This window comes from Chelonia mydas, chromosome 1, assembly GCF_015237465.2.
Source record: "Chelonia mydas isolate rCheMyd1 chromosome 1, rCheMyd1.pri.v2, whole genome shotgun sequence".
Classification (NCBI taxonomy): domain Eukaryota; kingdom Metazoa; phylum Chordata; order Testudines; family Cheloniidae; genus Chelonia; species Chelonia mydas.
The window spans coordinates 261776632-261804180 of NC_057849.1; the positions used below are offsets into that span (position 1 = coordinate 261776632).

Genomic DNA, 27549 nt, shown 5'->3' on the forward strand with positions numbered 1-27549 from the left:
ATCCATTCACAACCAACTGTCCTAGTCAATGGGAGCCATCAAGATTGTAAGCCACCATTAATGGCCCACACTTTGCATAATTACAATAGGACCTCAGAGTTGCACTTCATATTTCTAGCTTCAGATACAAGAATGCTACACACATACAAATAGGAGGAATATATTCAGTAGGTTATAACCTTTGTTATGATACCTTACAAGAGACCTTCTGAATAAAGCATATTCCAGTTATGTCATATTCATACTTATAAGCATATGTCCATAAACATATGGAGTGCAACGTCACAGTATGAATCTATTGCAGCAATAAGTACACAAGTCAAATGCAAGTGAACAGTTTATTTTAAGAAAAAGATTAAATACAGAATACTGTGAGTTTCATGCAGGCATTTTCAGCTGGAGCCATCGTGTTAAAATGCAGTTCAACATTCAGTTTACATTTGCATGTAACCTCGACCTGTCCTACCCCAACCACTTAGAGCTTGAGGCTCCGCAGCTGCCAAAACAGGTCATCTTAGGGTGTCGGTTCTTCAGTGCAGCCACTGTTCCTGTAGCTGAACAGGTTCCTATCTGCAGTGATTTGCTGTTTGTAAAAAAGTTTTGGTCCAGGTAATTCGCCTTCTTCTCTTCCACGTAGTTTGTTCCTCTACGGTTAACACTGGGTTTCATAACACATCTGGTTCTTTCCTATCAGTGCTGCTCAGTTTAAGGTTTCTGAGCTAGTAAGGTTGTTAATTTGATCTTCCCATCCATTGAAGCAGTGAGGCAGGTCCCACAATCCATGGCTGTGCACCAGTCCACGGTGACTACTGGGGCCCTGTGTCCTCCTAGGGAGAGGCAGCTCTCCAGGATCTTCTCATCACTGTTCAGCTGAAACAGGGGGTTGGGAAGACAGATCACAAGAACTTATTAAAGCAGGTTTCCACCCAGAAGCAGCTTGCTCAACTGGGAATCTAAAGCCTGACATAACCTAGGTGCCCCAATAGGCACATGTCCTTCAGTTGCGTCAGGGACAAGTTTGGGCTTCAGGTAGATATGTGGAGGAGGGAAAAGGTCATTTTTCTTCCTTAAAGTACTTTAAAAAGGCACCCAGTAGAAGGAAATTCATACTAGATCCAGCAAAAGCGTGCACAGAGTACATCAGGTAGAGCAAAGGGGCAAAATTAGCCAGCAAAATGCAACTTTGGTTGTGAGTTTGGCACTAAGCTATCCTGAGCCTGTAGAAGTCTATCCCATCCAACACATATCGGATTCTTCCTAGGCATTTACAGAAAGGAAAACTGCTTCAAATGGGGCTTTTGTAACAAAACAATCTACCTGCTGTGCACCACTGTTAAGTGTGTATGCACCCACAAAAAAATCAGACTTACCAGTTAGCCCAGCCTGTGCTACAAGTTGGTGGTGGCCCTTTACTGGCTCAAAGTACTAACGGATTCTTGCAAAAGGCTGCAATTTCAGCCTCTGGATAAGGAAGCTTGTTTGTATCAGTTCCAACAACCCCCCATTGTTTTTCATACCCTTACCTTGTAGATGATGCCCCCAGTGGAGGAACAGGTCAGCATGTAGTTTCCCTCAGAGTCAAAAGCAAAAAGCCTTCCTCGCGGGACCTGGACTTGCTTATATCCGCTGTATCCTGAGAGCACGAAGGGACCCGTGGCATCCATGGGAAGGGCGTACTCAGACACTTTTGAGCCACTTTTGTGAATATTCCACTGAATAAACTAGGACAGCAAAAGAGGGGATAAAAGTTTCCAGTGAAATAGATTCATGGTAGAGGTATCACAGAGTTCAGTACTATTCATAGAGTTTAAGACCAGAAGGAAACATTATGATCTAATCTGATCTGCATAACGCAGCCCATAGAATCTGACCCAGTCAGCCCTTTATCATGCCTTTAATTTTTGGCTGAGCTGGAGCAGATCTTGTAAAATGACACCCTAGTGATGGGGAATCCAGCCCATCCCTAGGGTAAGTTGTTCCAATAGGTAATTGTCATCACTGGAAACTGCCTCGCCCCTTGGGCCGTGCTACCACAACAGAGATCCATGCAGGTGCCCTAAGTGGAGCCCTCCATCATACAACAGAGGGAGCTGCTGGCAGGGTGCTCTCTGCAGAGGGTCCCTGGCTCTGGAACTCGCTCCGCATTGGTCAGGCAGCCCTGCAGTGCGTTGGCCTTCAGGGCATGTTACAAGGTTTACCTTGATGAAGGCTCTTGGGCAGGGGAATGCTGCTTCAGGCATGAGTTTGAGGCATGAATCATAGAATATCAGGGTTGGAAGGGACCTCAGGAGGTCATCTAGTCCAACCCCCTGCTCGAAGCAGTACCAATCCCCAACTAAATCATCCCAGCCAGGGCTTTGTCAAGCCTGACCTTAAAAACTTCTAAGGAAGGAGATTCCACCACCTCCCTAGGTAACGCATTCCAGTGTTTCACCACCCTCCTAGTGAAAAAGTTTTTCCTAATATCCAACCTAAACCTCCCCCACTGCAACTTGAGACCATTACTCCTGGTTCTGTCATCTGCTACCACTGAGAACAGCCTAGATCAATCCTCTTTGGAACCCCCTTTCAGGTAGTTGAAAGCAGCTATCAAATCCCCCCTCATTCTTCTCTTCCGCATACTAAACAATCCCAGATCCCTCAGCCTCTCCTCATAAGTCATGTGTTCCAGTCCCCTAATCATTTTTGTTGCCCTCCGCTGGACGTTTTCCAATTTTTCCACAAATTGGTCGATTTTCTCTTTGTTTTAGGTTAAACTAGCCATTGCTGTTATATGGTCCAGGCTGTTGCTGGCCTCTATTTATGGTTATTAGTGGCTTTAAATAATGGTTGGACACACTCAGTTTATGATGGCATCTTAGGCCTGGGCAGCCAATATCTTTAGTCTCATAAATCCAAATACAGCGACTAAGGTACTTCCCAGCTTGGGATCTCCCCTGAGTTAGCCATCCCAAGAGCCACCTGACTTGCTTGGATATTTAACACATACACTGGACGGAAGATGGGGTTTGGTTGGCTGTCTTAGCAGCACAGCGACAAGCATCAGCACTTGTCCATCTTTGACCCAATCTCAATTAAAGGAGTATTCCAAGGGGTGGGCAGAGGGGGGACAGGAGCTCTCCACGCTGGGGAAGACATTCAGGTTTAGTGTAGGAAGATACTGAAATCAGATTTTAAGCTCCTTGGAGCAAGGACTGTGTTATACCTCTTTACAGCGCCTGGCACACTGCATGCATTCAGTACACAGTGGAATGAACAACTCTTCACCCACCTCTTCTCTTCAGTTGATCAACCACTCCCTCCTCAGACCACTCATCACTACTTCCTTATTACAATACTTGCTTCACAGCACTTGCACCCACCAGGAACTGCTCCCAGTGTGCATCAGAGGTAAGTGTTCCCCCACCTTTGAACCGCCTTCTCCCATGTGGACTGGCCTGCCTACCAAGAGAGAGAAACGGCCCCAGGGATGGAATTGTCAATGCACAATAAAAGAGCCCATCCACTCTAGCTGTGCAGGAAGGAACAGCACGCAGTGAAAAGACAACACAGCTGATGAACAGGGAGAACATGTCACTACCACACCTGTGTAGGATCTCGCTACCCTCTCCTTGCCGTGAGGTCACGCAGAGCCTACCTTCCCATCTTCTCCTATGCTGTAAACTGCGTTTTCATCATAGCTGAATTCGACAGAGTAGACCTCCCCGTCATGCGCTGTCCAGCTCAGAGCACACTCATGCTGCTGCATATCTGAGGGGAGAGCAATCCCTGAACAGTCACTGTGCACAGAGGTGGGAAACAGAGAAAGGGCTCTTAGAACTGAAGGCACGGTGTCTTGTGCCTTCCCTCCACACAGCATGCAGTCCCCCATTCTCCAACCATGCCAATTTCCCTTCCACCCACCCCAGCCCAAGGATCCCTCACGTGTATTGTTCTTCTATTATCCCAAAAGGCCCTGTATCCAAGCCCACTTCCTCTGGCTTTATAGGGCTGTACACCCATTCCTCAGAGCATCACCAGATGAGACAAGAGGCTGCCAATGGTAGCCCAATGGCTTCTCTAGGCAATCCCCTGTCCAGCAGTACAACACGCCAGGACAGACCACCCCAGAGTGTGTTATTTAGGAAAACAGGATAGCATTTTTCCCGGCAATCTTCTTATGCGAGAAGACACTAGGTTCTATCACAGAACGTAGTGGTCTTGAATGCCTCCCTTCAGCTAGAGGAAGGTTCTTCCCTGTAGTGTGGAGGGGAAGTGGAACACGAGGAAAGGTAGAACTACCTCTTGTGGAGGGGTAAGGCGCAATGAGGAAAGCTGTGGCGAAGGCTGCAGCCTACCGTCACAGCCCACCTGACTGTCTACACAAATTTGTCACTAGAGCAAAGACACTTGAGAGCATCAAATGCAATTTTGACTTCCTTTTTAACCTCCAAACTCATTTGGACAGGGAAAGAAGATTGTGCATGCCGACGGCCTGACGCGGAGCTACACTGAGCCAGAGAACAAGTGACCTCCCTCAGAGAGGCCACAGTGCGTTCAGAAGACGATGGCACTCAGTCCTTTTAAACGGTCATTTCCGTCATTCTAGGATCCTCACTTCTGCCTAGCACAAGTGACTGATCGTCTCTCAGCACATCAGTCTGAAGGCTTAGCTAGGCAAGTGCAATCCAATGCTGACAGAGGAGAGAACACTGAGCAGGGTGCGTGGCTTCCACACACACACACACAGGTATGGGCTAAAGCATACAGAGAGAATGAACTGGAAACAGCCGACGGGAAGCGGAGAGAACAGCTCGCTGGCAGTACTCATCTTTGGACCAGATGGACATGAACTGATGCTCTACTCCAGAGCCTTCCAAGGGAAGCAGTGGAAGCAAAAGACCTATCCGGCTTCAAGATTAAACTCGATTAAGTTTATGGAGGACATGGTATGATAGGATAACATGATTTTGGCAATTAATTGATCTTTAACTATTCATGGTAAATAGGCCCAATGGCCTGTGATGGGATGTTAGATGGGGTGGGATCTGAGTTTCTACAGAGAATTCTTTCCTGGGTATCTGGCTGGTGAATCTTGCACACATGCTCAGGGTTCAGCTGATCGCCATATTTGGGGTCAGGAAGGAATTTTCCTCCAGGGCAGATTGGAAGAGGCCCTGGGGGTTTTTCACCTTCCTCTGTAGCATGGGGCACGGGTCACTTGCTGGAGGATTCTCTGCACCTTGAAGTCTTTAAACCACGATTTGAGGACTTCAATAGCTCAGACATAGGCGAGAGGTTTATTGTAGGAGTGAGTGGGTAAGATTCTGTGGCCTGCATTGTGCAGGAGGTCAGACTAGATGATCATAATGGTCCCTTCTGACCTTAATATCTATGAGCCTGGGCTCACACCAATGTGATTTTGGTGCTGTGTTAGGGGTAATTGCACTGCTTGAAGTGCCACTCGCCAGATGAGAGGTTAAGCTGAGCTTCCACCTGTTCTTAGGGGCCGGAGGGGAAGGAGAAGAATTCTACGACATTTCAACGAGCATCCAACTTCCCCCACTAAAAACTGGTTCCAATAAATCATGCTTGCCCCGAGCAATAGCTCCCAGACTAGGGGCTGCCACCTCTGCCTTTAGTCACGGCACTACCCATGTGTACCTCATTGTGCTGAGGAGCACTCTGGGGACAGTTCAGCTAGGAAAAGCGAAACAGGACCCAAGTTGTCATCTGAGACCCCCGCTTACCAAAGAGACGAATTATTCCATCCGCTGCTCCAGTGACCAACAGGTTGCCGTTGTGGTTAAAGGCTGTGCAGTTTGTGGCAATGGGCTCAGGTTCAAGAGAAAACTGGAGCTAAAAGGTAAAGTCACCATTAGTGGATTTCACTCTGTGCTTATGTCCTTACAAACCTCTTTCATGGGGCAGATAGCACCAAGGTATCCAGTTTGTTTAGCCAGACTTCAGACTGACAGCCCTCCCTCCACAATCTGGAATCCCACCTCCTCACTTTCACCCTACCTACGCACCCTATGACCGCCTCTAACTGCACCCCTGGATGGTAGCTGCATTTTGTCAGGACGTGTTAGTTGATAGAACCAACTGTTCAGCTTGGCTGAGTCAGAGCTTTCTTGGTCATGGCTCCAAGACCACAGAACCAACTTCTGCCAGTTATTAGACAGAGTCTGAGCATAGCCATAGGGACAGGATGATAGGGCCCATGACTCCCCTTTCAGTCTTACCCTTCCATATAAAAAGCTAGGAAGCAGAGAAGCCAGGAGAGCTATATCCCCTCTGGGAGGCTTTCCCTTACACAAATATGTCAATAAATGCACTCAGATGCTACAGGCACTTTAGAAATAAAAGGAATAATGCATTGTATGTTGATCCCTTTACATTCAGCCTGACGACTAACATGACCGGCCAAGGCTGTGGCACTGAGCGTTCATAATACTGTGGTTTGCTCAGCTACCTCAGCATCAGTGCTAAGTGGAAAATGTGAACCTTGAACGTGTCCCTCACGTGCTAACCAGGCAGCACAGGGGATTGCAGGAGCAACCTTGCTCTGCTAAAAATACCTCAGATTGGGACAACAGAGGCTGGAGAAAGCAACATTCAACCATGTAAGCCCTCGCAAGGACTGGGAAGAGAAGAAAACAAGGGGCTGGGGTATTCTGAAGGAACCCTCAAAAATAAGCCTGGTTAGTTACTCAGTTGTGGTTTTATTTGGGAAGTGGAGCAGAGTGAGATTGCTAATTAAAGAGGGGGCTAGGAGAAAAAAATGCTTCCTTGTTCTTAGTGAGAAAATTCAAGGAGTGAAGACACGAGACAATACCTGCTGCTTCATGGTTTTAGTGTCCCACAGAAGCAGCTTCCCTGGAACTTGGTTCATGCCTCTCCCTCCAGTATCAGAGGCTGCGAGGTCCAGCTGGGTGATCAGGCTTGGTGCTGCAGCGGAACAGACAAAGGAAGCGCCACCTGGGCTGCACGCAAGTGAGAGGATCCTGAAATACACAGCACCCACAGTCAGCTTGGTCCCTCTGGATAAGAAACCCAGAGAGGGAGCCCGAAGTGGGCACCATTCCTAGCTCTCCCCCTCACCCAGGTAGAAATCCCCCCCAGAAAGGCTGCTTTGGCAAGGCCTTCAGAGCAGCAGCAGCCGGCGGCCACGCAGGATTAGGACCTACGTGTTTCATGACAACCTGACATGGTAACCACGCCACATCCCCAACCCAAGACAATTCTTGCTGCTAGCAAAAACAATCTGTGCTGAGGGGGTTTGGTGCTGCTAGCCAGAATGCACACACATTAACATGTCTTCAACACCATCTGCTCACTCACTGGAGGAGGGGGTTATTTCCGTGTTGGGATAGAACTTCATATTGTGCATAAAGAACATAATTTAGAGTGCTGTGCATTAGTCATGGCAGAATAGGGTGGCCACCAGAGTTAGTATTAGTTAAAGGTAATTCATACTGGACTAATTAAAAGTCGCACAAAAGATGCCAGACTTCTCAATGTAGGCATATTAAAGCCCACTAACACACTTTGGATTACAATAAGTGTCCTGCTTGTCTGCTGCTAAACTAGACCACATGCAGAGTTGATTTGTCACTTCAGTGATAGATGTTTGCCGGGAAGATGGACCTATGTGATGGCTCTGAGACTTAGTAAGCATCCTGAAAAAACTCTACAGAGGACTAGAAGCAGGTTGCTATCAAGAAGTAGTGTGCAATGAAACAATTCCTGTTACACAAGGCACTTGTTACACACAGGACCAGACAGAAACTGCCTTCGGAAATAGGGGCTGGGTAACAGAGTCTTATGAATGCAGGAGAAACTTTGAAAGCCCATCTACTCTTCAACACACAGAGGAATGCAAAGAGCTTTTCAGGATTACCTGGGCATGTCTTCATCAATGTTAATTTCACAGAGATTCTTCTTGGCTTCGGTGTCATAGAGACGAACTGTCCCAACCCCGCTGCCCAGCAACAGCTTGAAACCAAGCATGAGGGAGAGAAATGGAAAGTAAGGAACTGAGGATGATGGCTCTGCCCCCAAACCACTACACCACATGGGAAGTCTTCTCTTTAGAACACTCACTTCTCACTACATATCAATCAGAAAGTTTCCTATCCCCTTGTGGATATCCACAGGAGACTGGCTATATTCCAAGGGAGTTTACTCTTAGAAAGCCCCTAAAGCATGGTGTTAGTGAGAGGGGTAAGTTTGTGACCACTTTGCAAACAGGACTAGGTTAGGACCCTGGGGAGGAACAAGTCATCTTCCAGAAGCAGGATATACACTGCAGGGTGGAGTATGGGGAGGAAGAAGAAATGGTGTCAGATTAAGAGTAGAGATCTGGCGTAGAGCAAAAACGGTCATGGAGCCTACAGAATGAGGGGGGAGAGCTAGGGAGACAGGGATGCCTCCTTCTTGGGGGAGAGCTAGGGAAACAGGGATGCCTCCTTTTGTTCAGGGGAAGGAGAAATATAAATTTAAACGGGCCAAGTATATACACATCAGCAACATTAATGCATCTATCCCTGCTTTTATTAAGAAAAAACAATAATTTGGCTTTGGATTTTCATCTTCTCATGCTGCTGAATCCCACTGGATGTGAATCCATTACTTTTAAAAATCCTCAGGTCACAATTATCAGTTGGGGAACAAGCAGGAGAGACTTCTAAGCCAGAAAGATTACATTTGCATGAAATGTCTCAGTAAGAACAAGGGAAGTAAAACACCCAAACAGCAGAACTAGCTTTAATTGGACAGCATTTCAGACCGAGCAGCGAGACATTAGAAACTCCTTAATATGAACAACCTTTCCCGTCACAGGACCATTTCCCTCCCACTTTGCCCAACTGGGATGATGTAAAATCCTATTACTGTGTCCCATAGAATTACAGACAATAAAAGTTACTCAGGTGAATGGACTACACAGAAATTAAGCCTTGTCCTATTATCCAGAAGGATAAGGAGTAGTGCTCTTCACTTCCACAGGGCCGGTCTTCTGAACGTCTCAAGCCACTTAATGAAAATTAAATAAGCTTTAGTGTCCCTGTGAGAAAGCTGTTATCCACCCAGCTCTGGAAAGGGGATAACTGAATTGGCCAAGGCCACACAGCGAGTCAGGAAACAGGAGCCAGCATCCCAACTTCCAGTCCTTTGGTCTACCTACTAAAGCAGGCAGCGCTGAATTTCTGCTGAGTTGTTCCAGATATACTCCCACTCTCCCCTCTGTTTCAGCTCTTCATCCCCTAAATTTACAACTCCCTTCCATTGTCATAGATTCCAAGACCAGAAGGGGCATTTGTGATCATCTCCTCTGACCTCTTGTAGAACTCAGGCCAGAGAACTGCCCCAAAATAATTCCTAGAGCAGATCTTTTACGAGAACATCCAATCTTGATTTAAAAACTGCCAATGATGGAGAATTCACCTTGGTAAATTCTTCCAATGGTTAATTACTCTCAGCATTAAAAATGTACACCATACTTCCAGTCTGAATAGGTTCATATTATACCTTTCACTACTACATTGAAGAGCCCATTATTAAATATTTTTCCCCATGATTACAGTCCATAAGTACCTACAAGTTACCCTTTAACCTTCTCTTTGAGTCTATTTAGCTTAACAAAGAGCACAATCTGTCACTATAAGGCATGTTTTCTAATCAGTCTCGTGGCTCTTCTCTGAGCCCTCTCCAATTTATCAACATCCTTCTTGAATCGTCGGCACCAGAACGGGACACAACATTCCAGCTGTGGTTACACCAGTGCCAGATACAAAGGTAAAACAACATCTTTAGTCCTACTTGAGATTCCCGTTTATGCATTCCAGAATCGCATTAGCCCTTTTGGTCACAGTGTTACACTCGGAGCTCACGTTCAGCTGAATATACCACAACCCCCAAATCTTTTTCAGAGTCCCTGCTTCCAAGGACAGAGTCCCCCATCCTGTAAGTATGACCTACATTCTTTGTTCCTACATGTATATGTTGACATGTGATATTATCCTGATTTTATTTGAAGTTCAGCAGAACATGCCCATGGATGCATAACCCCTATTTGCTAGGCATCAGTAGCAACTCCGTAGTATACAAGTAGATGTGCTACTTACCAGCCTGTCCCGTTTGGTTGCCCATTCCAAAGAGAGCAGTGGAGATTTGGAAACAGACGAAGCTTTGGTCTGCATCATGGGATTAAAAGACCACACCTTGATGACACCGTCTACGTCCAAGCTGGCCACCCTCCGCCCAGAGCAATCCACCCTGTGCACAGAAGAAAACATCAATGAGCATTCTCCTTCTTACACTCATGATTAGAAACGTCTCCCTCTAAACACAGTTCAACAGTCTTCCTTTGCTAGAGCGACATGCAGCCATTTAACTGAAGGTGCTGAGATATCAGGTGCAGTACAAGAATCTGAACAGAATTTCAAAGCGTGATGCCCTTTAGGGACACCCTCCTGCTTTCCCATGGATTTCATTCTCCTGTGCATCACCGGCATTCCCCCCGGAGCAAAGGCACTCACACTATGCCGGCCACCTTGAAATGCTACCTCGGGAGTAGCTCCTATACCCCCTTCCCAAGGGGATAATAATCCTATCCCATCTCCACTGCATGAAAAGTGTCCCCACTACCTGCAGTGCATGATGGAGGAGTGGTGCTCTCCGTATTCTTCCTGGCTCAGGACAATGAACGGCGGCTCCTGTCTGACACCTCCAGCGTCTGTGCTGAACGCGGAAGCTTTGGTGAGGGTTTCCGATGGCTCAATATGCAGCTCAGGTGAGGGTTCTGCCTCTGTAGCACCAGTCTCAGGCTTTTTCTCAACACTCGGCCCCTAAAGCAAGGAAAGAACCCTATAGAAAGTACAGCCAGGCAGCAGTCCTGGGCTAAGAGACTCACATCCATCCTGACAAACTAGAGAACCAAAGAGCTGCGCTACTAGAGGCCTTTTGCAATAACTAGAAGGTTCTTTTGGAGGGAACAGCATTATTACAGTCACAGCATGTGCCTCGGGCGCCTTTCCACAACTGCCCTGGGGAAAAAGAGCATATCGCATGGCGTGCGTCAGGGAGCTTTTATAAAACAGGTTGGAGTTCTAGTTTTAACCTGATCTTTTTCTAATGAAAGCCTGTCAAAGTGGCAGATTAACCAGACAACTCTGTGAAGGTTTTAAACACCAATGCAGATATGTCACGTCGTGTTCCTCTTCGCACCCAGTTCTGCCTGGCTCAATTTTTATTAGTTATCCAGATCATTGTTATATTTGGATTTATTATTGTATGCAGGCTCTAATCAAGATTGCAGCCCCATGGTGGCAACACATGGGCACAATACAAACACTTAAAGCCAAAGAGCCTATAATCTAAGATGACAAGATAGAGAGAGGGTAGGAGAAATATTATGCCCATTTTACAGATAAGGAACGGAAGCATGGCAATTCAACAATACACCTATATTCACACAGGAAGTCTGTGGCAGTCAGGAACTAAACAAAGGTATCCAGAGTCCCACAAGGTCATCCCTCCTCTTGTGACAAGAGATGGAAAGCAGCAGAGCTGGAGATCCCTGGAGACAGCATCTTGTTACAGCATTATCTGGAGAGGTCAAGATATTCAAAAGCATAACTGGGGATTTTTTTTTTTTTTTTTGCATTTATACTATTTGCCTGCTTTGAGCAACAGGAGAGAATCAAATCCCATCTGCAGTCACGTGATTGCAAAGAGCTTGTGAAACAGAAGCCTCAGAACGTCACCCTTGTTCACGTCACTTAGCGTGGAAGGGAACACTGCTGAACGCCTGTGGAAAAAAACACAGCATAACCTTTCCTCTTTACCCACATGCATCAAGAACACATTACCCCTAAAGCAACCAGCTTCCTGAGAGCTGAACAAAGCCAGGGAAAATAGGAAGGCCAGAGAAAACTTGGTGAGAAGCCTGGAGAGGTGCACCCAATACTGCAAGGGTCACATTGTGGTCTGGATGATCTGGCAGTGCCACCTCACCCAATGAAGAGCCACCTGGAAGGACTGATAAGACTGCTGTCCCTACCCCGTCCTCATAAGGGCCCTCAAGCCAGGGTGTCTGAGATAAGCAATACAAGCTGCTGCTGTCCTGTCTCTTTTACAGTAGGGTTTGCACCAACAACACAGGGCTGTTTTATGTGGCACTACTGACCTACAGGTTTTCTAAAGCCTAAAATGTAGCTTTTCACGGGGTGGCTCCTGTTCTGCAACCTGCCTACCCACAGCAAATCCACTCTTCTGTACAAGACATGTTGCTAACTCTTACAGGTGAGGCCTCAAGCCTCTGCATTTCTTCCCAGGAAAACCTGTCAAACTGTTCTCCACAGCCCAGGCTGTTACAGTGAAGAAAGAGTGGTCACTGGAATAAGAGCTGCTAGCTTCTCTGGGACAGCACCACTTTTTAAAGATAGGGATTTTATTTTGGCTGACAGCGGGTCGCCAGCTTGTACTGCGGCTTGTCTCTAGGTATCACTGCTGATAAAGTGAGATCAGAACTAAACATCATGCATTTGAAGATGCACAGCTGGGGCCCACTGACGATGGTGAGGAGGGAGACAGAGAACTCTTCTGACTCCTGCTTTACACCCAGATCCCTCCTCTATTCTGCTAGGAATCTGCAGAAATACTCTATGAATGGGAAAAGAGTAACCGATTAGCTAGAATAACTGACCTTTCATGTAGCCGAGCGGCGTTAGAATATCAGGCTAGGGATTTTACAAAAAAAGTGCATCTGCCTTATTAAGTTCTACTGCACGGTACAACAGTACAATGCCAAGACCACCTGTGATATCGCCAAATACCTGGGAAGCTACTTTCGACAACAGCTCCTTTCTTTCCTTCCCATGATCCTGCAGACGCCTCTGACGCTGCGGTACTGAGCTAGGCTCGCTTGCTGTAAGCCCAGTGAAGTGACTCTTTACATCCTTGCAGCCTGTTGCCATCTCCTTTCCTTTGGTGCTCTGGAAGGCAAAGAGAAGATCTGTAAAACCTGAGCCCTGTTAATGCCCTGTGCCAGCCTTTTGAATAAAAAGCAAAATGGGAGGCGAGATACCAGCTGCTCTCAGACCAATGCAGCACTAGAATGACGGCCACTCAGTCCCGGGATCCAGATGAGAACAAGATGGTAGATAGCGGGGGGGGGGGGGGGGTTTCCAGGTTCAAGGATAAGCCAATAGCAGAAGTGGCGCAGGTTAGCTCCTTGGCTATTCAAGCATCATCTTACAATGAACGCACTGAAGAATTACCTGATGGTTTGATGGTTCTTTCTTCCCTAACAATATCCCACCAGCCTGCGTTGGGGAGACTCCAGTTGTCAGAGCTGGTCTAGAAGGGCCCTTCTTACCCTGAGAGAGCAGAGAGGACAGGAAGCCCCCTCGGGATTGAAGAGAGTGTGCGGTGCTCCTCTGGCTGCGTGTCATATCACTGGTTTAAAAAAATAAAAATAAGACACCTGAGAGGGGTGTAACCAGAGCACCAACCTGGACAGATCTAATTAGCGAGGAGTGGGGACTACATTGCTTCTAGTTTCCAAAATACAGAGATTCATTCCCGCGGGCTGATCCATCCTGTGCTAAGATCAGGTTTTAAAAACAAAACAAAAAGCCTCACCATGTCAACACTCTCAGCCCATGGGAATTCATTTAGAATTCAGCCAACAAACTAAAGCTGCCTTTCAAAGACCCTGGGAGGCACTGGGCGCATGTCAGGCTTTCACTGAGGTGTTTTCAGGTCTGGGGGGAACCTTTAAGAAGATTCCAATCAGGTACTTAAGAGAGACTCTTGGAAACACTAAAGCTCAAGTTCTCAGAAGTGCCCACTAATCTTGGATTCCCAATGTGAGATGTCAGTGGGCCTTCCCAGCAGTGCTGAGCACCCCAATTCCAACTGACTTCACCAGCACTTACTGATGTTCAGCAGTTCTGAAATGCAGGCCTCAAATCGGGCACCAAAAAATTAGTGAAGTTTAGGCCTCAGTCTTCCAAACCATCTCCACTCCCATACACCCCCCTTGCCAGAGACACAGCATGAAAAAAGAGGAAGCCCAAGATGCTAGCTGCTGTACCACTTCCCAGTGTCTGACTTCGAGAACCTGTACCCACTGCAGTGTTTATAGTTAATGACACAACATTTCCATTCCAGCCACTTCAACTCATTCAGCTTGCAGGCTGCAATTTCCAAGCTTGGTCTCAACCCAAAGCCTGTATATTTGTTCTAGAGGAAAGAGTGACCAAAATCACTTTAGTCATTTGAGTTGCGCAGATAAGAAAAGCCATGGATGCTGTCAGTTTTTCCTCAAATACACAAAAGCGACACTGGGAAAATAATTTTTCTTTTTTGCCCCTTTCTTTTCCTCAAATACAGCTGAACTTTAAAACTTTCCATGTGGCTCAGTACTCAATGCATCAATCCCTGGATAAAATTCTATGGCTTGTGTTATGCAGGATGGCAGACTATAGGATCATAATGGTCTCCTCTTCTGCCCTCAAAATCTATTAATTTGATAAGCTCAAAAATGAAGCTCTAAGCAGTTGAAAGCTCCTTTTCTGTGCATGCACTCAAAACTACACAGCTTTGTTTAGATCACTGCCAGCAGCATTAGGGATTCGCTCAACTCTGCAGTGCCTCAACTCAAATAAAATAGACGCAGGGAAAGTCCAAGTCCCAGTAAAATTAATAAATAGCTCTCATGGCCAAATTTATGTTCCTAGAATAATCTTGTAAGATGTAGACATGCAAACGAAATTCAAGTTTGAAGACTAGGCCTCACAAAAAATAAGAGTTTAATTCAATACACGTCAGCCAGCTAGACAATCTTGCATCATCACTTGCATAGCCATAATCTCCACTATGGCTTACTGGTTTCAGACTGGGCAACAGGCACACACTTTAAAATAGTGTTTCTGGAGCCAGCTCATTGGTCTGGTGGTTCTGAGTGCCACTCTGCAGGGCAGAAGAGAGCCTTTTGCTCATGTTAGCAAGTGCTGTGAGAACTGTAAGGCAGTGAGGTAACCCCGCTGCAGCAGGGAAGTGTCTTAAGAACAGCCACACTGGGTCACACTAAAGGTCCATATAGCCCAGTATCCTGTCTTCCAACTGTGGCCAATGCCAGGTGCTTCAGAGGAAATGAGCAGAACAGGTAATCATCTAGTGATTCATCCTCTGAAGCCCATTCTCAGCTTCTGGCAACAGAGGCTAGGGACACCATCCCTGCCCATCCTGGCTATTAGCCATTGATGGACCTATCCTCAATGAACTTATCTAGTTCTTTTTTGAATCCTGTTATAGTTTTGGCCTTCACAACATCCTCTGGCAAGGAGTTCCACAGGTTGACTGTGAGTTGTGTGAAGAAATACTTCCTTTTGTTTGTTTTAAACTTGCTGCCTATTAATTTCATTGGGTCACCCCTAGTTCTTGCGTTATGAGAAGCAGAAAAGAACACTACTTCTTGCTCAACAGCAACCCGAGTCACGTAGGAACAGCATTTATAGGCAGGTGCCAAAGGGTGTCCCCAGCTAGTAAGATAGGTAGATGTGAGGCAGGAACTCCACCCCTCAGAGACTACAGTCATGGTCCAAAACAGCATAGTATCCCTGAGGTAAGATGTGGTTTTGGACCATGACTATAGAAAAGTCATTATTTAAGGGCAGAATGGCTGCTGGCATGGGAATGTCAGAGCTCTGACAGGGACACAGGATAATGGGCCCCCACCAAAAGGGAAGAACAGGAGAGACAATCCATTGCGTCACACAATTCATTTCTGCGAGATGAAATCCTACCCAAGTGGGATTCTATAAGAAATTTCATCACTTCACATGCTAGGTGCAGAAAGGAGGGAAAGGGCTCTCATCACAGCACCAAAGCACAAACAAAAGTTTAAGAGGCTGTCATCCCCTGTAGCTGCCTGACCCTACCGAGACACTCACAGCTCACTGTCCCCAAGTCGATCCATGTTGGACACGTAAGCAGGCAGTTTGTGGTGGACAACTGACTCCTCCTCCTGCTGCTGCTGCTCCTCTTTCTTCATTCGGCAGGTCTCAGCCTGCAAGGCAAAGAGCTACAACAAGGGAACAGAGTTCGTTGAGGTTTCACTGGATTCCCCTCCATGTCAATGACAAGCGACACCACCACCATGTGCCATTTCTTAGCCCAGCAGCGCTAGTCCAACAACTCTAGTAGGTTGTGGAAAAAAGTGGAGTTGCTCTGACTGGCTCAATGTTTAATAATCATTCAGAGCAGCAGAGAACAATCAATGGTTTGTGCACATGAAATCACTGCCTGCTAAAACCCCTCACTTTTCTCCACAAGCAGCTGTTCTAGTGTTGCTTTCTCATCTGCCAGCAAGAGCTATGAAAGCAAACTAGCACGAGCGAGTCAATACTTCATGAGGCTTCTGGTTTTTCAGGTAGAAGATTCATCTTTAATTTCTCACCCATTAGTAACATCCTACGTGACTGAAAATGAAGGGACTTTAAGAGTCTAGTTTTCTTATCATACTGTTCACTTATTGTACTTCACTCAGCCTGGACAGTGAAACCAGAATGATCCAGATTCACTTCTTACTCCCCATAGATTTCAAAGGAAAGCTGCCATTTATTCACAAAATGCAAATTAATTCTTAAAAAAAATAATTTAAGATCATGTTTCACAGGTAGCTGTCCTCTTTCAAATTTGAACTAATATCCCGAGCCAGAAAGAAGGAGAAAAAGAAGAAGGGGAAGAAAAAAAAAAAAAGTATTGTTTTACCAAGTACAGTTTAAAAGTTGACACTACATTCTACAAACAAAGCCAAGTAACATGGCAAGGATAAAAGACAGCTTCAGTTTGGCTGACAAAAAAAGTGCATGATAGTATGAATTTTTAGATATCAAATTGGAAAAACACCTCTATTACTCCCTGCACATGCACTAGCCATCTTCACAGATTCCTTACAGAAAAGGTTTTCAGCCCTTGCACTTTGCATAGACACAGGTCTTCCTGTCCCCAGTAATGGCAGATAAACAGCGTGTCAAAAACTACGTTTGGCATCCTTCGGAATCTTAGGACAGGCAAACAATACAGTAGATCAGCTTCCAGTAAAACAGGATATGCATTTCAGGAAGTGGAACATCTGATCATAAAGCTTTTGTGAGGCAGAGGGTAAAGTTTGGAGCTTAAACTCCTAGACTATGTTCCTTTAAAAACTAATTTTAAATTTAGCATATTTGGGGAACTAGACTACACTAAAATCTTGCAGCACAAGAAAGGTTTAACTTAAGGTGTGATTTTAAACCAATGTAGTTGAACTGGTGCAAAAAGGCTACGTGGACACTTATTTCAGTTTTGCTTAAACTGACTGGGAACAGGTTTAAGCCAACCCAAAATATGACATTCTTAAGCCAAAATAATAGTACTCACGTAAGGGCTTGCAATGGTTTAACAGAACTAACTTTTTTAAAAAGTAAAACTGGTGAAACTTTCTCCGATAGACAAAGACTGAATAAATCTTTTGAAAGCCAGAATCTTGTCAACAAGAGGCAAAGTTAAACTGAAGCGACGGTAAAACAAAAGCAACAAGAGTCCATTAACCGAACCTCAAAATAATACATTCAAGTGTCTGATTTTGGCATCCTATTTATACAATACACACATACACACCCCTCTGACCTTTTGACGCAAAATATCATTTTCTTCCTGTATGAGAGCGCTCCTCTGACATTCGGCATCAAAGTTCAAGATTACTGGGACAGGTAAGGAAGGTTAAAGAGAAACCCAAAACAGTATTTGCACATCCTATTTAGCTAAGACATTTCCACATAAGTTAATGCACAGAACTCGTCTGGGTTTTGCCTTATAGGCAAGTGGTAGACAGAGCAAGTCCGACTAGTCCTTGGAGCAAGCATGGATAGCTAGGGGCATGGGTAAAATCATGGATTGTTAATGGGTTTGTGGCCTATTCAACTACACCTACTCTGTACTTCCGCAATACCCTCCGTCTGGGGATCTGTAAGTGTTTTTACAACCACTAAAGAATTAGCAATGAAGTGAGCTGTAGCTCACGAAAGCTTATGCTCAAATAAATTGGTTAGTCTCTAAGGTGCCACAAGTACTCCTTTTCTTTTTGCAAATACAGACTAACACGGCTGTTACTCTGAAACTAAAGAATTAATCTCACAACATTTATGCAAGGTAGTAGTATTATTATTCCCATTTTTTGATGGGAAACAGAGAGCCACTGAGGTTAAGTGACTTTCACTGGCTCAAACAAGTGTATGACAGAGCTAGAAGCAGAAGCCAGCTCTCCCGACTTCCAACTCTGGCACAAGGCAAACCTTCCCATCGCTCTATGAAGGTGGACTGGGACTGTAGCTTGTGAACTGTTTACACCTTCTCCCCACATGATGCTTAGCTTTTCCAGACAATATAGTGAGGCTCTGCCTAGACCAAGATCCAATAGGCATTTCTAGTTTCGTTATGGGCAAAGACCAACTCTTTGCACATCTATTCATTTGTTCAAGGTCTTAATCCCATGCACACAGGCCCTAACAACTTGTAGGAGTTTCAGTGGTCTCTTTCCAGACTGAGGCTGTCTCCTGGAACAGTTTAAAGAGCTGTTTTCCAAAACCAAAGATTGTCTTGATTTAAATGTGGATGTTTGCTTGGAATAGTCTTAAAATGATGGCCAAGAGTAATTTCTAATAGAACCCCTCAGTCCTGCAGCCTCTTCTCCATCCCCCCCCCCCCCCCCCGAACTGTTATGCAAAGAGACACACTGCTAATATACAAATTGGAAGGTCACTTACAAGAACAAGCATGTAACATCTAAACTAGGGGTTCTCAAACTGGGGGTCGCGACCCCCTGAGGTTATTACATTGGCGGTCGCGAGCTGTCAACCTCCACCCCAAATCCCGCTTTGCCTCCAGCATTTGTAATGGTGTTAAATATATAAAAACGTGTTTTTAATTTATAAGGGGGGGGGGGGTCGCACTCAGAGGCTTGCTGTGTGAAAGGGGTCACCAGTACAAAAGTTTGAGAACCACTGATCCAAACTATCATTTTTTTCTTCCGTATAAAACTGCCCTCAGCCTGATGACATGACACAGTTTTCTTCACACTGGAAAAGGAGTGGATGGAACTCCCCAAAAAACCCAAAGCCACATGAGCACAGGGTTGTACATCCTCCCAATGAGCCATCATGAATCACCTTGCAGCAATTCGAGCCTCTGCTGGTCCAGAAAATGAGGGAAAGGGCTCAAGAACAAGGCCTGCATCTCACAGTAGTTCAGTGGTCACTACACCCCAGCCACTAACACTGGGCTAACCTCAGCCTTGACTAAGTGGGAGTTACTTATGCGAGGGCCAAGTTTGACCCTGCAAGTATAACACTAGCCTTCAATATAAAATAATTGATAGTTCATTAAACAAAATGATCTCTCCAACATCCACGGATGATCACCAAAGATCTGGATTGTTGATTTGGATTAGCCTCCACTCTTAGCAACGGTCTTAAGGCAGCATTTAAAGTATTCTATGCCATTAGATTCTTGGCAGTGTTGCTGTAATAAGCAGAACATCACTTTTACCCACTTGAGGGGGTATAAAACAGCTACAGAACAGCAAATATTCTTCTGAAGCTAAAAGGATATGCATGCACTGAAATAAGACGCTAAGAAAGTTGTGCAGAGACACGATGAATGTGTCTGCCCACTGTCGTGAGAAATATGTGGCAAAGGCAGGGTTTGAATCTGGGGTGGGGAGGAAGGGCAGAACAAACCAATCCTTCCACTCCACTTGGTTCTGGAGTTGTGAGGCCTGCTTGAGAAAGAACTCCTGTGCCTTGTCGTTCCGGTTTGTCTGAAACATATGAAGCAGAATGTGACTTGAGTTTTACCTCTTCCTAGTACAAGAAATCCAAAATATAGTTACCCTGAGCTCAGAACAGAGAGCAAAACCATATACCCAGTCGTACCATCAAATGGAGCAGTGGAAAAGCAACTCAAATTAATACCAAACAAAATGGAAACTATCATGTCTAAAGAATCCCAAATCCATACACTAAAAAAATGCACTGAATCAGATCTCCTTTGTTACAATCACTAAGGCCTTGCCTACGAATGGTTGGGTTTACACCCATTTGAATTAAATTGATTTGAGTTAAACCAGTGCAGCTTGTGTGTTTAGACAAGGTGTAATGGCTTAAGCCCCTAGGGCAAGGAAGGGCATGCCCCGAGTTACTCAATACCTATACCTACAATTGATGGAACCCAAAGAGAATCTCATCCAGTTCTCTTTCACCAGAAGGATGGTGCCAGAACATGTGTCCAGAACAGGGGATTGGAATAGGAGAGAACAGGTCTTCCAAAGACTTTGTTGATGGTTCTGACACCCCCCCCAAGCCATCCATTTAGCCTACTGACAAGGCTCCTCATGCACAAGTGATGTAAAGTTCCTGGTGTTGTCAGACAGAGTCATAGGGGAAGTGTCACTTGTAACCTAAATCATGAAAAAAGCACCCAGATACTATAGTGATGAGTGCCACAGAGATGCTTGTAATAAATAAAACTCACCCTTCTACACATTGATTTTGTCTCATTACTGACCTCACTCAACCCCTCCACAACTAGAGCCAAAACACCAGGGCCTCTGAGTTATCGGGCCAAATATGGTAATTACTCATTTTATTTGCATGAACACCATTTAAGCAGAATCTTAAGAACAAATGGACTAATATATACCTGAACAGTGTAGACGAGGTAGTAGCGGAATAAACTGGTTTTCAGCTTGTTCACCGTAGGCCGGTACACATCCTCCAAACGACTGAAAAGGCGCCGGTCAAGATAATTCCAGTAATCCCGAAGGGCAGCCAAATCATAACTCTGAACAAACTGCTGCAGCTGTTCCACTATTTTATCCACCTGATGAAGGAAATGGGGAACCAAAAAAGTTCGCTTGTTTGTTTCAGTCATGTGACAGTTCCACTTACACAAGAATAGATACACAGCTTGATGCTTGAGGTTTAACCACAAAAGTACAGTTGGAATCAAAGAATTTTTTGCATTAGCTATTTAAGTCAGTAAATAGATAAATGTTTTCAGTTCTATAGTAACATTCTCCCATCTACAGTATCTTTCAATTGCAGAACAGTTAAAAGGGATACTGCCAATCTTTCGGTCAAAGTTCACATTTTGTAAACACATGCTTTTATAAAATGGCCATCAGAAATGTTTCCACACTTTTTAAAATTGCACTGATAATGTTTTTAAACAAAAATATTCCCCTATAGTTTGAAATACAAATACAAAAACCTGAAAATGAAACTAACTTCATTTATCCAAGATAAGAACAATGCAAAAAGCGAACAAAGAGCATCGTATCAAGTAAACTATATTTTTAACCTTTCACTTTTAAATCACCTACCACAAAGGTTCCCAAGCTTTGGGGCATGCCCCCTGTGGGGGCGCGGAGGAACATTCAGGGGGCTCGGCGGGAGCACCACCCAGCCCCGCTCTGTTCCCAGCCTGGGCCCCTAGCCCTGACCTCGCCTCTGCTTCCTGCCTAAGATAGATTGCATTACTAGTAAGGGGTGGGGTGCAACAGAAGAAGTTTGGGGACCACTGACTTAGCATATTAGGAACATAGGCATAGAAGCTCATTTGTTTACAACATAGGAGCCTTATGTTGACAGTCCCTTTTAAATTGCTTCTGACACGGACATTGAATGGTGTGGAACAATGATGTAAGACCAGGATTTCAGTGTGCTAATTTCTGATGGCCAACATGAGCCTAAAAAAAAAAAAAGATTCTATGCTGGTTACAAAAACACAATAATTGAAACTGCTTAAACTCTTGTTTACTTTTCACCATCAGATATTATCACTTTACTTTTTGTACTTTTTTTAGCTGCTGGACAGTGACAGTTCAATCACAATCAGTTACTTGCTGGTCCTTATGCTTGGATTTCACCTACTGCAGGAGGTTTTAATTTTATTCAATAACTTTATTATACATGGCTATACAGCTGGTTGCAGAGAAAGTTGGTCATCTATAAAAATATCTAGATTTAGGGCCTAGAACAAGGTTGCAGTATGACTTATGCCTCGGGCAAACAAAGATAGACACTCACTAGCATTCACAGAAACTGAGCATGTTTAGTCCTGTGGATCACAGGGAGACTGTATCCAATACTGTATTCAGAGATGATAAGTTCTGTATAATTCTACATAAGTATCTATATTGTCTATCTAAAATGCTTAAAGGTTCCAAACTGTACATATAAAATAATAATAATTTGTTAAAACTTCAGGAACAAGAATGGCTTAAGTCAAAGTTGTTGATTCTCCTCCAGATCTTTCTGCCCATCTCGATTACATGGCAGGGTTGCAATAGCAGGGGGCTGGACTCAGTGACCCAGGAGGTCCCTTCCAATCCTATGTCCCTTGTCATATTAGTACCGTCTCCAACCACAGCTCACTCTGAAGCTGAGCTAGCTAGCAGTCAGCTCATAAACAGATGATAAATGTATTACCTGCATGCAAATCAAATTATCTAGATTACGAAGCATTTATTGGGAACCACAATACAAGGATCATAATCATAACAACTGCATTTCTATAGCACCTTTCACAGAAGAATATTGCACTCTGCAAAGGGTTAGTGCACTACAATATAGGCAGACATCTATAGCTTTCTAGGAAACTTGGCTCCTATCTCCCAGACAAGGTTTTGGCCATAGCAATCCATAAATCTGACACTTCCAGTCTAGATTATTATAACGTACTGTGTCCGGGAATGAATGTCAACAATGAAGAGGCCACACCATGGACAAAAAGTGGCTGCCCACCTCCTCGTGAGACAGAGCACCACTAGTTTGTCAGCTTCAGACTCTGATCCCTCCACTGGCTCCCAATTCACTCCTGTTGCAGTTCAAAGCCTTGGTCTTTAAGGCCCTAAAAAGGTCGGGACCTAGGTACATAAGCAACCATATTTCCACCTGTGACCTGCTAAAAGGTGTCCTCTCTCTGGAACAACAGAGTTTACAAAACCCCAGCTGAACCACACGGTAGCTGGAGATAAAGTGTTCTCAGAAGAGAGGAATAACCTATAGGAATAAGCTTCCAAAGGAAGTCAGACTAATCTAGAATCCAGCAACCTTCAGGATACGCTGCAAGACCCTCCTCTTTAAGGAGACTAGAGAGACAGGGTGGGTAATGTACCATCTGTTATTGGACCAACTTCTGTTGGTGAGAGGGCTTGTCTACACTTACAGCGCTGCAGCTGGGCCTCTGTAGTGCTTAGTGAAGATGCTACCTCTGCCAGTGGGAGAGTTTCTCCCATCGGCGCAAGAACTCCACCTCCCCGGAGTAGCTAGGGTGATGGGAGAAGTCCGATATAGTGCTGGCTATACCAGGGTTAGGTTGGTATAAATATGTCACTTAGTGTGGATTTTCCAAGCTCTGAGTGGCGCAGTTATACCAACATAATTTGCTAGCCTAGACCAAACCAGGCAAAAGCTTTTGAGCTTACATAGAGTTCTTCTTCAGGTCTGGGAAACATACTCAGGCCATGTCTACACTAGCAATTGGTACACTGTACCGATGCCACTGAGCTGCTGTAAGATCTCCCATGTAGCCGTTCTATGCCAACAGAGCTCTCCCATCGACATAATTAAGTCACCCCCAACAAGTGGCAATAGCTATGTTGGCAGGAGAGCGTCTCCCGCTGACATAGCATGTCCACACCGGCACTTTTGTTGGTGTAACTTAGGTCGTTCAGAGGAGTGTTTTTTTCAACAGAGGTGAGTTTTTTTACAGGGCCAGGAGAGCTCTCTCCCAGCGCTGATGCCGCGACTACACAGGCACGTGAAAGCGCTGCCGCAGCGTTGCTAGTGAAGACATACCCTTAGAGTGCCACTGCTAAATACATAGCTGGAACAGAATTCAGCATAAATAATTAACACATATTTCAAGGAACCATTCAAGGTGAACGGTTTCAGAGTAAGCAGCCGTGTTAGTCTGTATCCATAAAAAGAAAAGGAGGACTTGTGGCACCTTAGAGACTAACAAATTTATTAGAGCATAAGCTTTCGTGAGCTACAGCTCACTTCATCGGATGTATACAGTGGAAAATATAGTAGGGAGATTTTATATACACAGAGAACATGAAACAATGGGTGTTACCATACAGATTGTAACAAGAGCGATCAGGAAAGGTGAGCTATTACCAGCAGGAGGGGGCGGAGGGGGGGGAGAGGGAACCTTTTGGAGTGATAATCAAGGTGGGCCATTTCCAGCACTTTACAAGAACAGTAGTAGGGGAAATAAACAAGAGGAAATAGTTTTACTTTGTGTATTGACACATTCACTCCCAGTCTTTATTCAAGCCTAAGTTAATTGTATCCAGTTTGCAAATTGATGACATCTTCATCATCTGGACCCATGAAAAAGAAGCCCTTGAGGAATTCCACAATGATTTCAACAATTTCCATCCCACCATCAACCTCAGCCTGGAACAGTCCACACAAGAGATCCACTTCTGGACACTACGGTGCTAATAAACAATGGTCACATAAACACCACCCTATACCAGAAACTTACTGACCGCTATACTTACCTACATGCCTCCAGCTTTCATCCAGACCACACCACACGATCCATTGTCTACAGCCAGGCTCTATGATACAACCGCATTTGCTCCAACCCCTCAGACAGAGACAAACACCTACAAGATCTCTATCAAGCATTCTTACAACTACAATACCCACCTGCTGAAGTGAAGAAACAGACTGACAGAGCCAGAAGAGTACCCAGAAGTTACCTACTACAGGACAGGCCCAACAAAGAAAATAACAGAACACCACTAGCCGTCACCTTCAGCCCCCAACTAAAACCTCTCCAACGCATCATCAAGGATCTACAACCTATCCTGAAGGATGACCCATCACTCTCACAGATCTTGGGGACAGGCCAGTCCTTGCTTACAGACAGACCCCCAACCTGAAGCAAATACTCTCCAGCCACCACACACCAAAAATACTAACCCAGGAACCTATCCTTGCAACAAAGCCCATTGCCAACTGTGTCCACATATCTATTCAGGGGACACTATCATAGGGCCTAATCACATCAGCCACACTATCAGAGGCTCGTTCACCTGCACATCTACCAATGTGATATATGCCATCATGTGCCAGCAATGCCCCTCTGCCATGTACATTGGTCAAACTGGACAGTCTCTACGTAAAAGAATAAATGGACACAAATCAGACATCAAGAATGATAACATTCAAAAACCAGTCGGAGAACACTTCAATCTCTTTGGTCACTCAATTACAGACCTCAAAGTGGCAATTCTTCAACAAAAAAACTTCAAAAACAGACTCCAATGAGAGACTGCTGAATTGGAATTAATTTGCAAACTGGATACAATTAACTTAGGCTTGAATAAAGACTGGGAGTGGATGGGTCATTACACAAAGTAAAACTATTTTCCCTTGTTTATTTCCCCCCTTACTGTTCTTGTAAAGTGCTGGAAATGGCCCACCTTGATTATCACTTCCCCCCCACACCCCCTCCTGCTGGTAATAGCTCACCTTTCCTGATCACTCATTACAATCTGTATGTATGTTACACCCATTGTTTCATGTTCTCTGTGTATATAAAATCTCCCTACTATATTTTCCACTGTATACATCCAATGAAGTGAGCTGTAGCTCACGAAAGCTTATGCTCTAATAAATTTGTTAGTCTCTAAGGTGCCACAAGTACTCCTTTTCTTTATTCAAGGTGAAGTGACCTGTTAACACCCCTTCAGTCACCCCTCTTTCAGGAAGCATTTCCATTAAAATCAGCATCATGATAAAAGATGTTACTCCCCAAGGCTTTGGCTACACTTGCACGTCACACCGCAATAAAGCCTCCCAGAGCGCTCTATCTTACTCCCCGTCCACACTGTGCCTGGCAAGGCACGTAGAGGGCTCTGACTCCCTGGCTGGAGTGCTCCTGGTACTACACCTCCCCGAGAGGATTAACAGCTGTTGCGCATTGGTGGAGATGCTCCAGTGTAAATGGGGAGTAACATTATTACACACTGATTGACCTCCGGAAACTCGCCATAATCCTTTTAACTGAAGCGTCCGGTCTTGTTTTGTTGTGAACTCCAGACGTGTAAGTGCCGTTTCAAAGCTCCCTTTCGGGGGCTGCTTATAAAAAAAAACAAACAGAGCTACTGTTTCCTTTGAATGAGTGAAAGGCAGGCAGGGGGGCTCCGTCTGGAGTGCCGACAGCTAATGTTTGCTTGAAGAGAGAGGCAGCGCGGAGGGACAGGGGTGTTGGGTCCGTTTCCACGAGGGGCTGCTTATGTCGTCTATGAGGAAAAAAGAAACAGCTGCCCCTTGCTTTCAGTGAGTGAGAGAGAGAGGCGGGGGAGGGACGGGGGTCTGTACCTACAAGACAGCTCGCTGACACACTCTCAGCACCCCAAAAACCCACTCACTCTCCCACCACACTCTCTGTCACACTCCAACCCCCCCGCCCCGCATTTGACAAGCATGTTGCAGCCACTTGAATGCTGGGATAGCTGCCCATAATGCATCGCTCCCAATGCAGTTGCAAATGCTGCAAATGTAGCCAGGACAGTGCACTGGCAGCTGTCAGTGTGGACAGACTGCAGCACTTTCCCTACTCAGCTGTACGAAGGCGGGTTTAACTCACAGCGCTGTACATCTGTAAGTGTAGCCAAGGCCTAAGCAGAGCCTCTACCAGGGAGCGAAGAAGAGTAGAAGACTCCACAAAGTCCATTAGGGATCTCATTGTGCTGATTTATTCATCTCTAGCATCTCAGGGAAGTACTCAGGCACTGCAGTGATAGATGCTAAAAAACTCTAAAATAGATAATGATCTCCCAACACTAAATTCCCCAAGCGCCACAATCCCTCAGTAGCAGCAAACTGCCATGGGTCTGGCCTACCCCTTACTCATGTAACCCACCTTGTGGCAGGCCACAAGGACACCCATGCCCTCACTCTCATTCCCTGATGCCCCGACACACCCACACCTTGCACCCATCTCTCGCACCCCTTACCGAGGGTACATGGCTAAGTCATTGTTATTTATTACAAAGCATTCAACCTCACACCAAACCGAGAGGGTCAGGCATAGGGCACGCTGGGTATCCCACATTCAGGAGCGAGGGTCTCAAAAGGCTTGCTCACGTCCCCCCCCCCCCGCCCGCACACTGTACCCCTGCCCCCAGCGCCAGCCCCATTCCCTCCTTCCCATCTGCTCCCCGCGGGCGCCCCCAGCCCGCGCCCAGGCGGCCTCACCCGGAAGCCCTTCTCCTTGTCCGCCTTGATCTCCGCATCCAGCTGCTTCAAGGCGCCGGTAAAGCCGCGGAACAGCAGATACTCCCGCACCAGCTCGTCCGTGCGCTCGGCCGCCGCCGCCATCAGGCCCCTGAGCCGCCCAGGCAGCCGGGTCACGGCGCAGAGGAACCAGCCCAGGCTGCGGCGAGCCGGCGGCCCCGGACGCCACGGCCCGGCCCCGCCCCTCCGCGGGTAG

At 45.6% G+C, this 27549-nt stretch overlaps 1 protein-coding gene across 6 annotated transcripts; it reads right to left on the reverse strand.

The window, feature by feature from the left end:
* Positions 1–324: 324 nt before the first annotated feature.
* Positions 325–27549, reverse strand: WDR91 (WD repeat domain 91). Of its 6 annotated transcripts, XM_043545211.1 has the most exons (16): positions 27315–27453; positions 26704–26848; positions 20731–20910; positions 19642–19849; positions 17653–17744; positions 15942–16072; positions 13263–13440; positions 12819–12977; positions 10630–10829; positions 10107–10257; positions 7883–7977; positions 6818–6986; positions 5730–5838; positions 3638–3750; positions 1524–1721; positions 325–870 (listed from the first exon to the last, which is right to left on the reverse strand). In XM_043545211.1, the coding sequence occupies exons 2-16, from the start codon at positions 26800–26802 to the stop codon at positions 706–708; spliced, it is 2247 nt and encodes a 748-aa protein (XP_043401146.1). In that variant the 5' UTR covers positions 26803–26848; positions 27315–27453; the 3' UTR covers positions 325–705. The 6 variants fall into 6 exon arrangements, 5 of the variants coding, with proteins under 5 accessions (XP_043401146.1, XP_037740016.1, XP_037740025.1 ...); XM_037884088.2 differs by lacking the exon at positions 26704–26848 and having other exon boundaries at positions 27315–27549; XM_037884097.2 differs by lacking the exon at positions 26704–26848 and having other exon boundaries at positions 17662–17744; positions 27315–27548.

Bases quoted from the DNA above. Each gene is read 5' to 3' on its own strand.
- WDR91 (XM_037884088.2), bottom strand. From the start codon at position 27,437: ATGGCGGCGGCGGCCGAGCGCACGGACGAGCTGGTGCGGGAGTATCTG. The intron at 12,978-13,262 runs GTAATTCTTCAG...TTTGCCTTCCAG, and splicing joins AAGAACCATCAAACCATCAG to AGCACCAAAGGAAAGGAGAT. The intron at 871-1,523 runs GTAAGGGTATGA...CCCCTGTTTCAG, and splicing joins CTGGGGGCATCATCTACAAG to CTGAACAGTGATGAGAAGAT.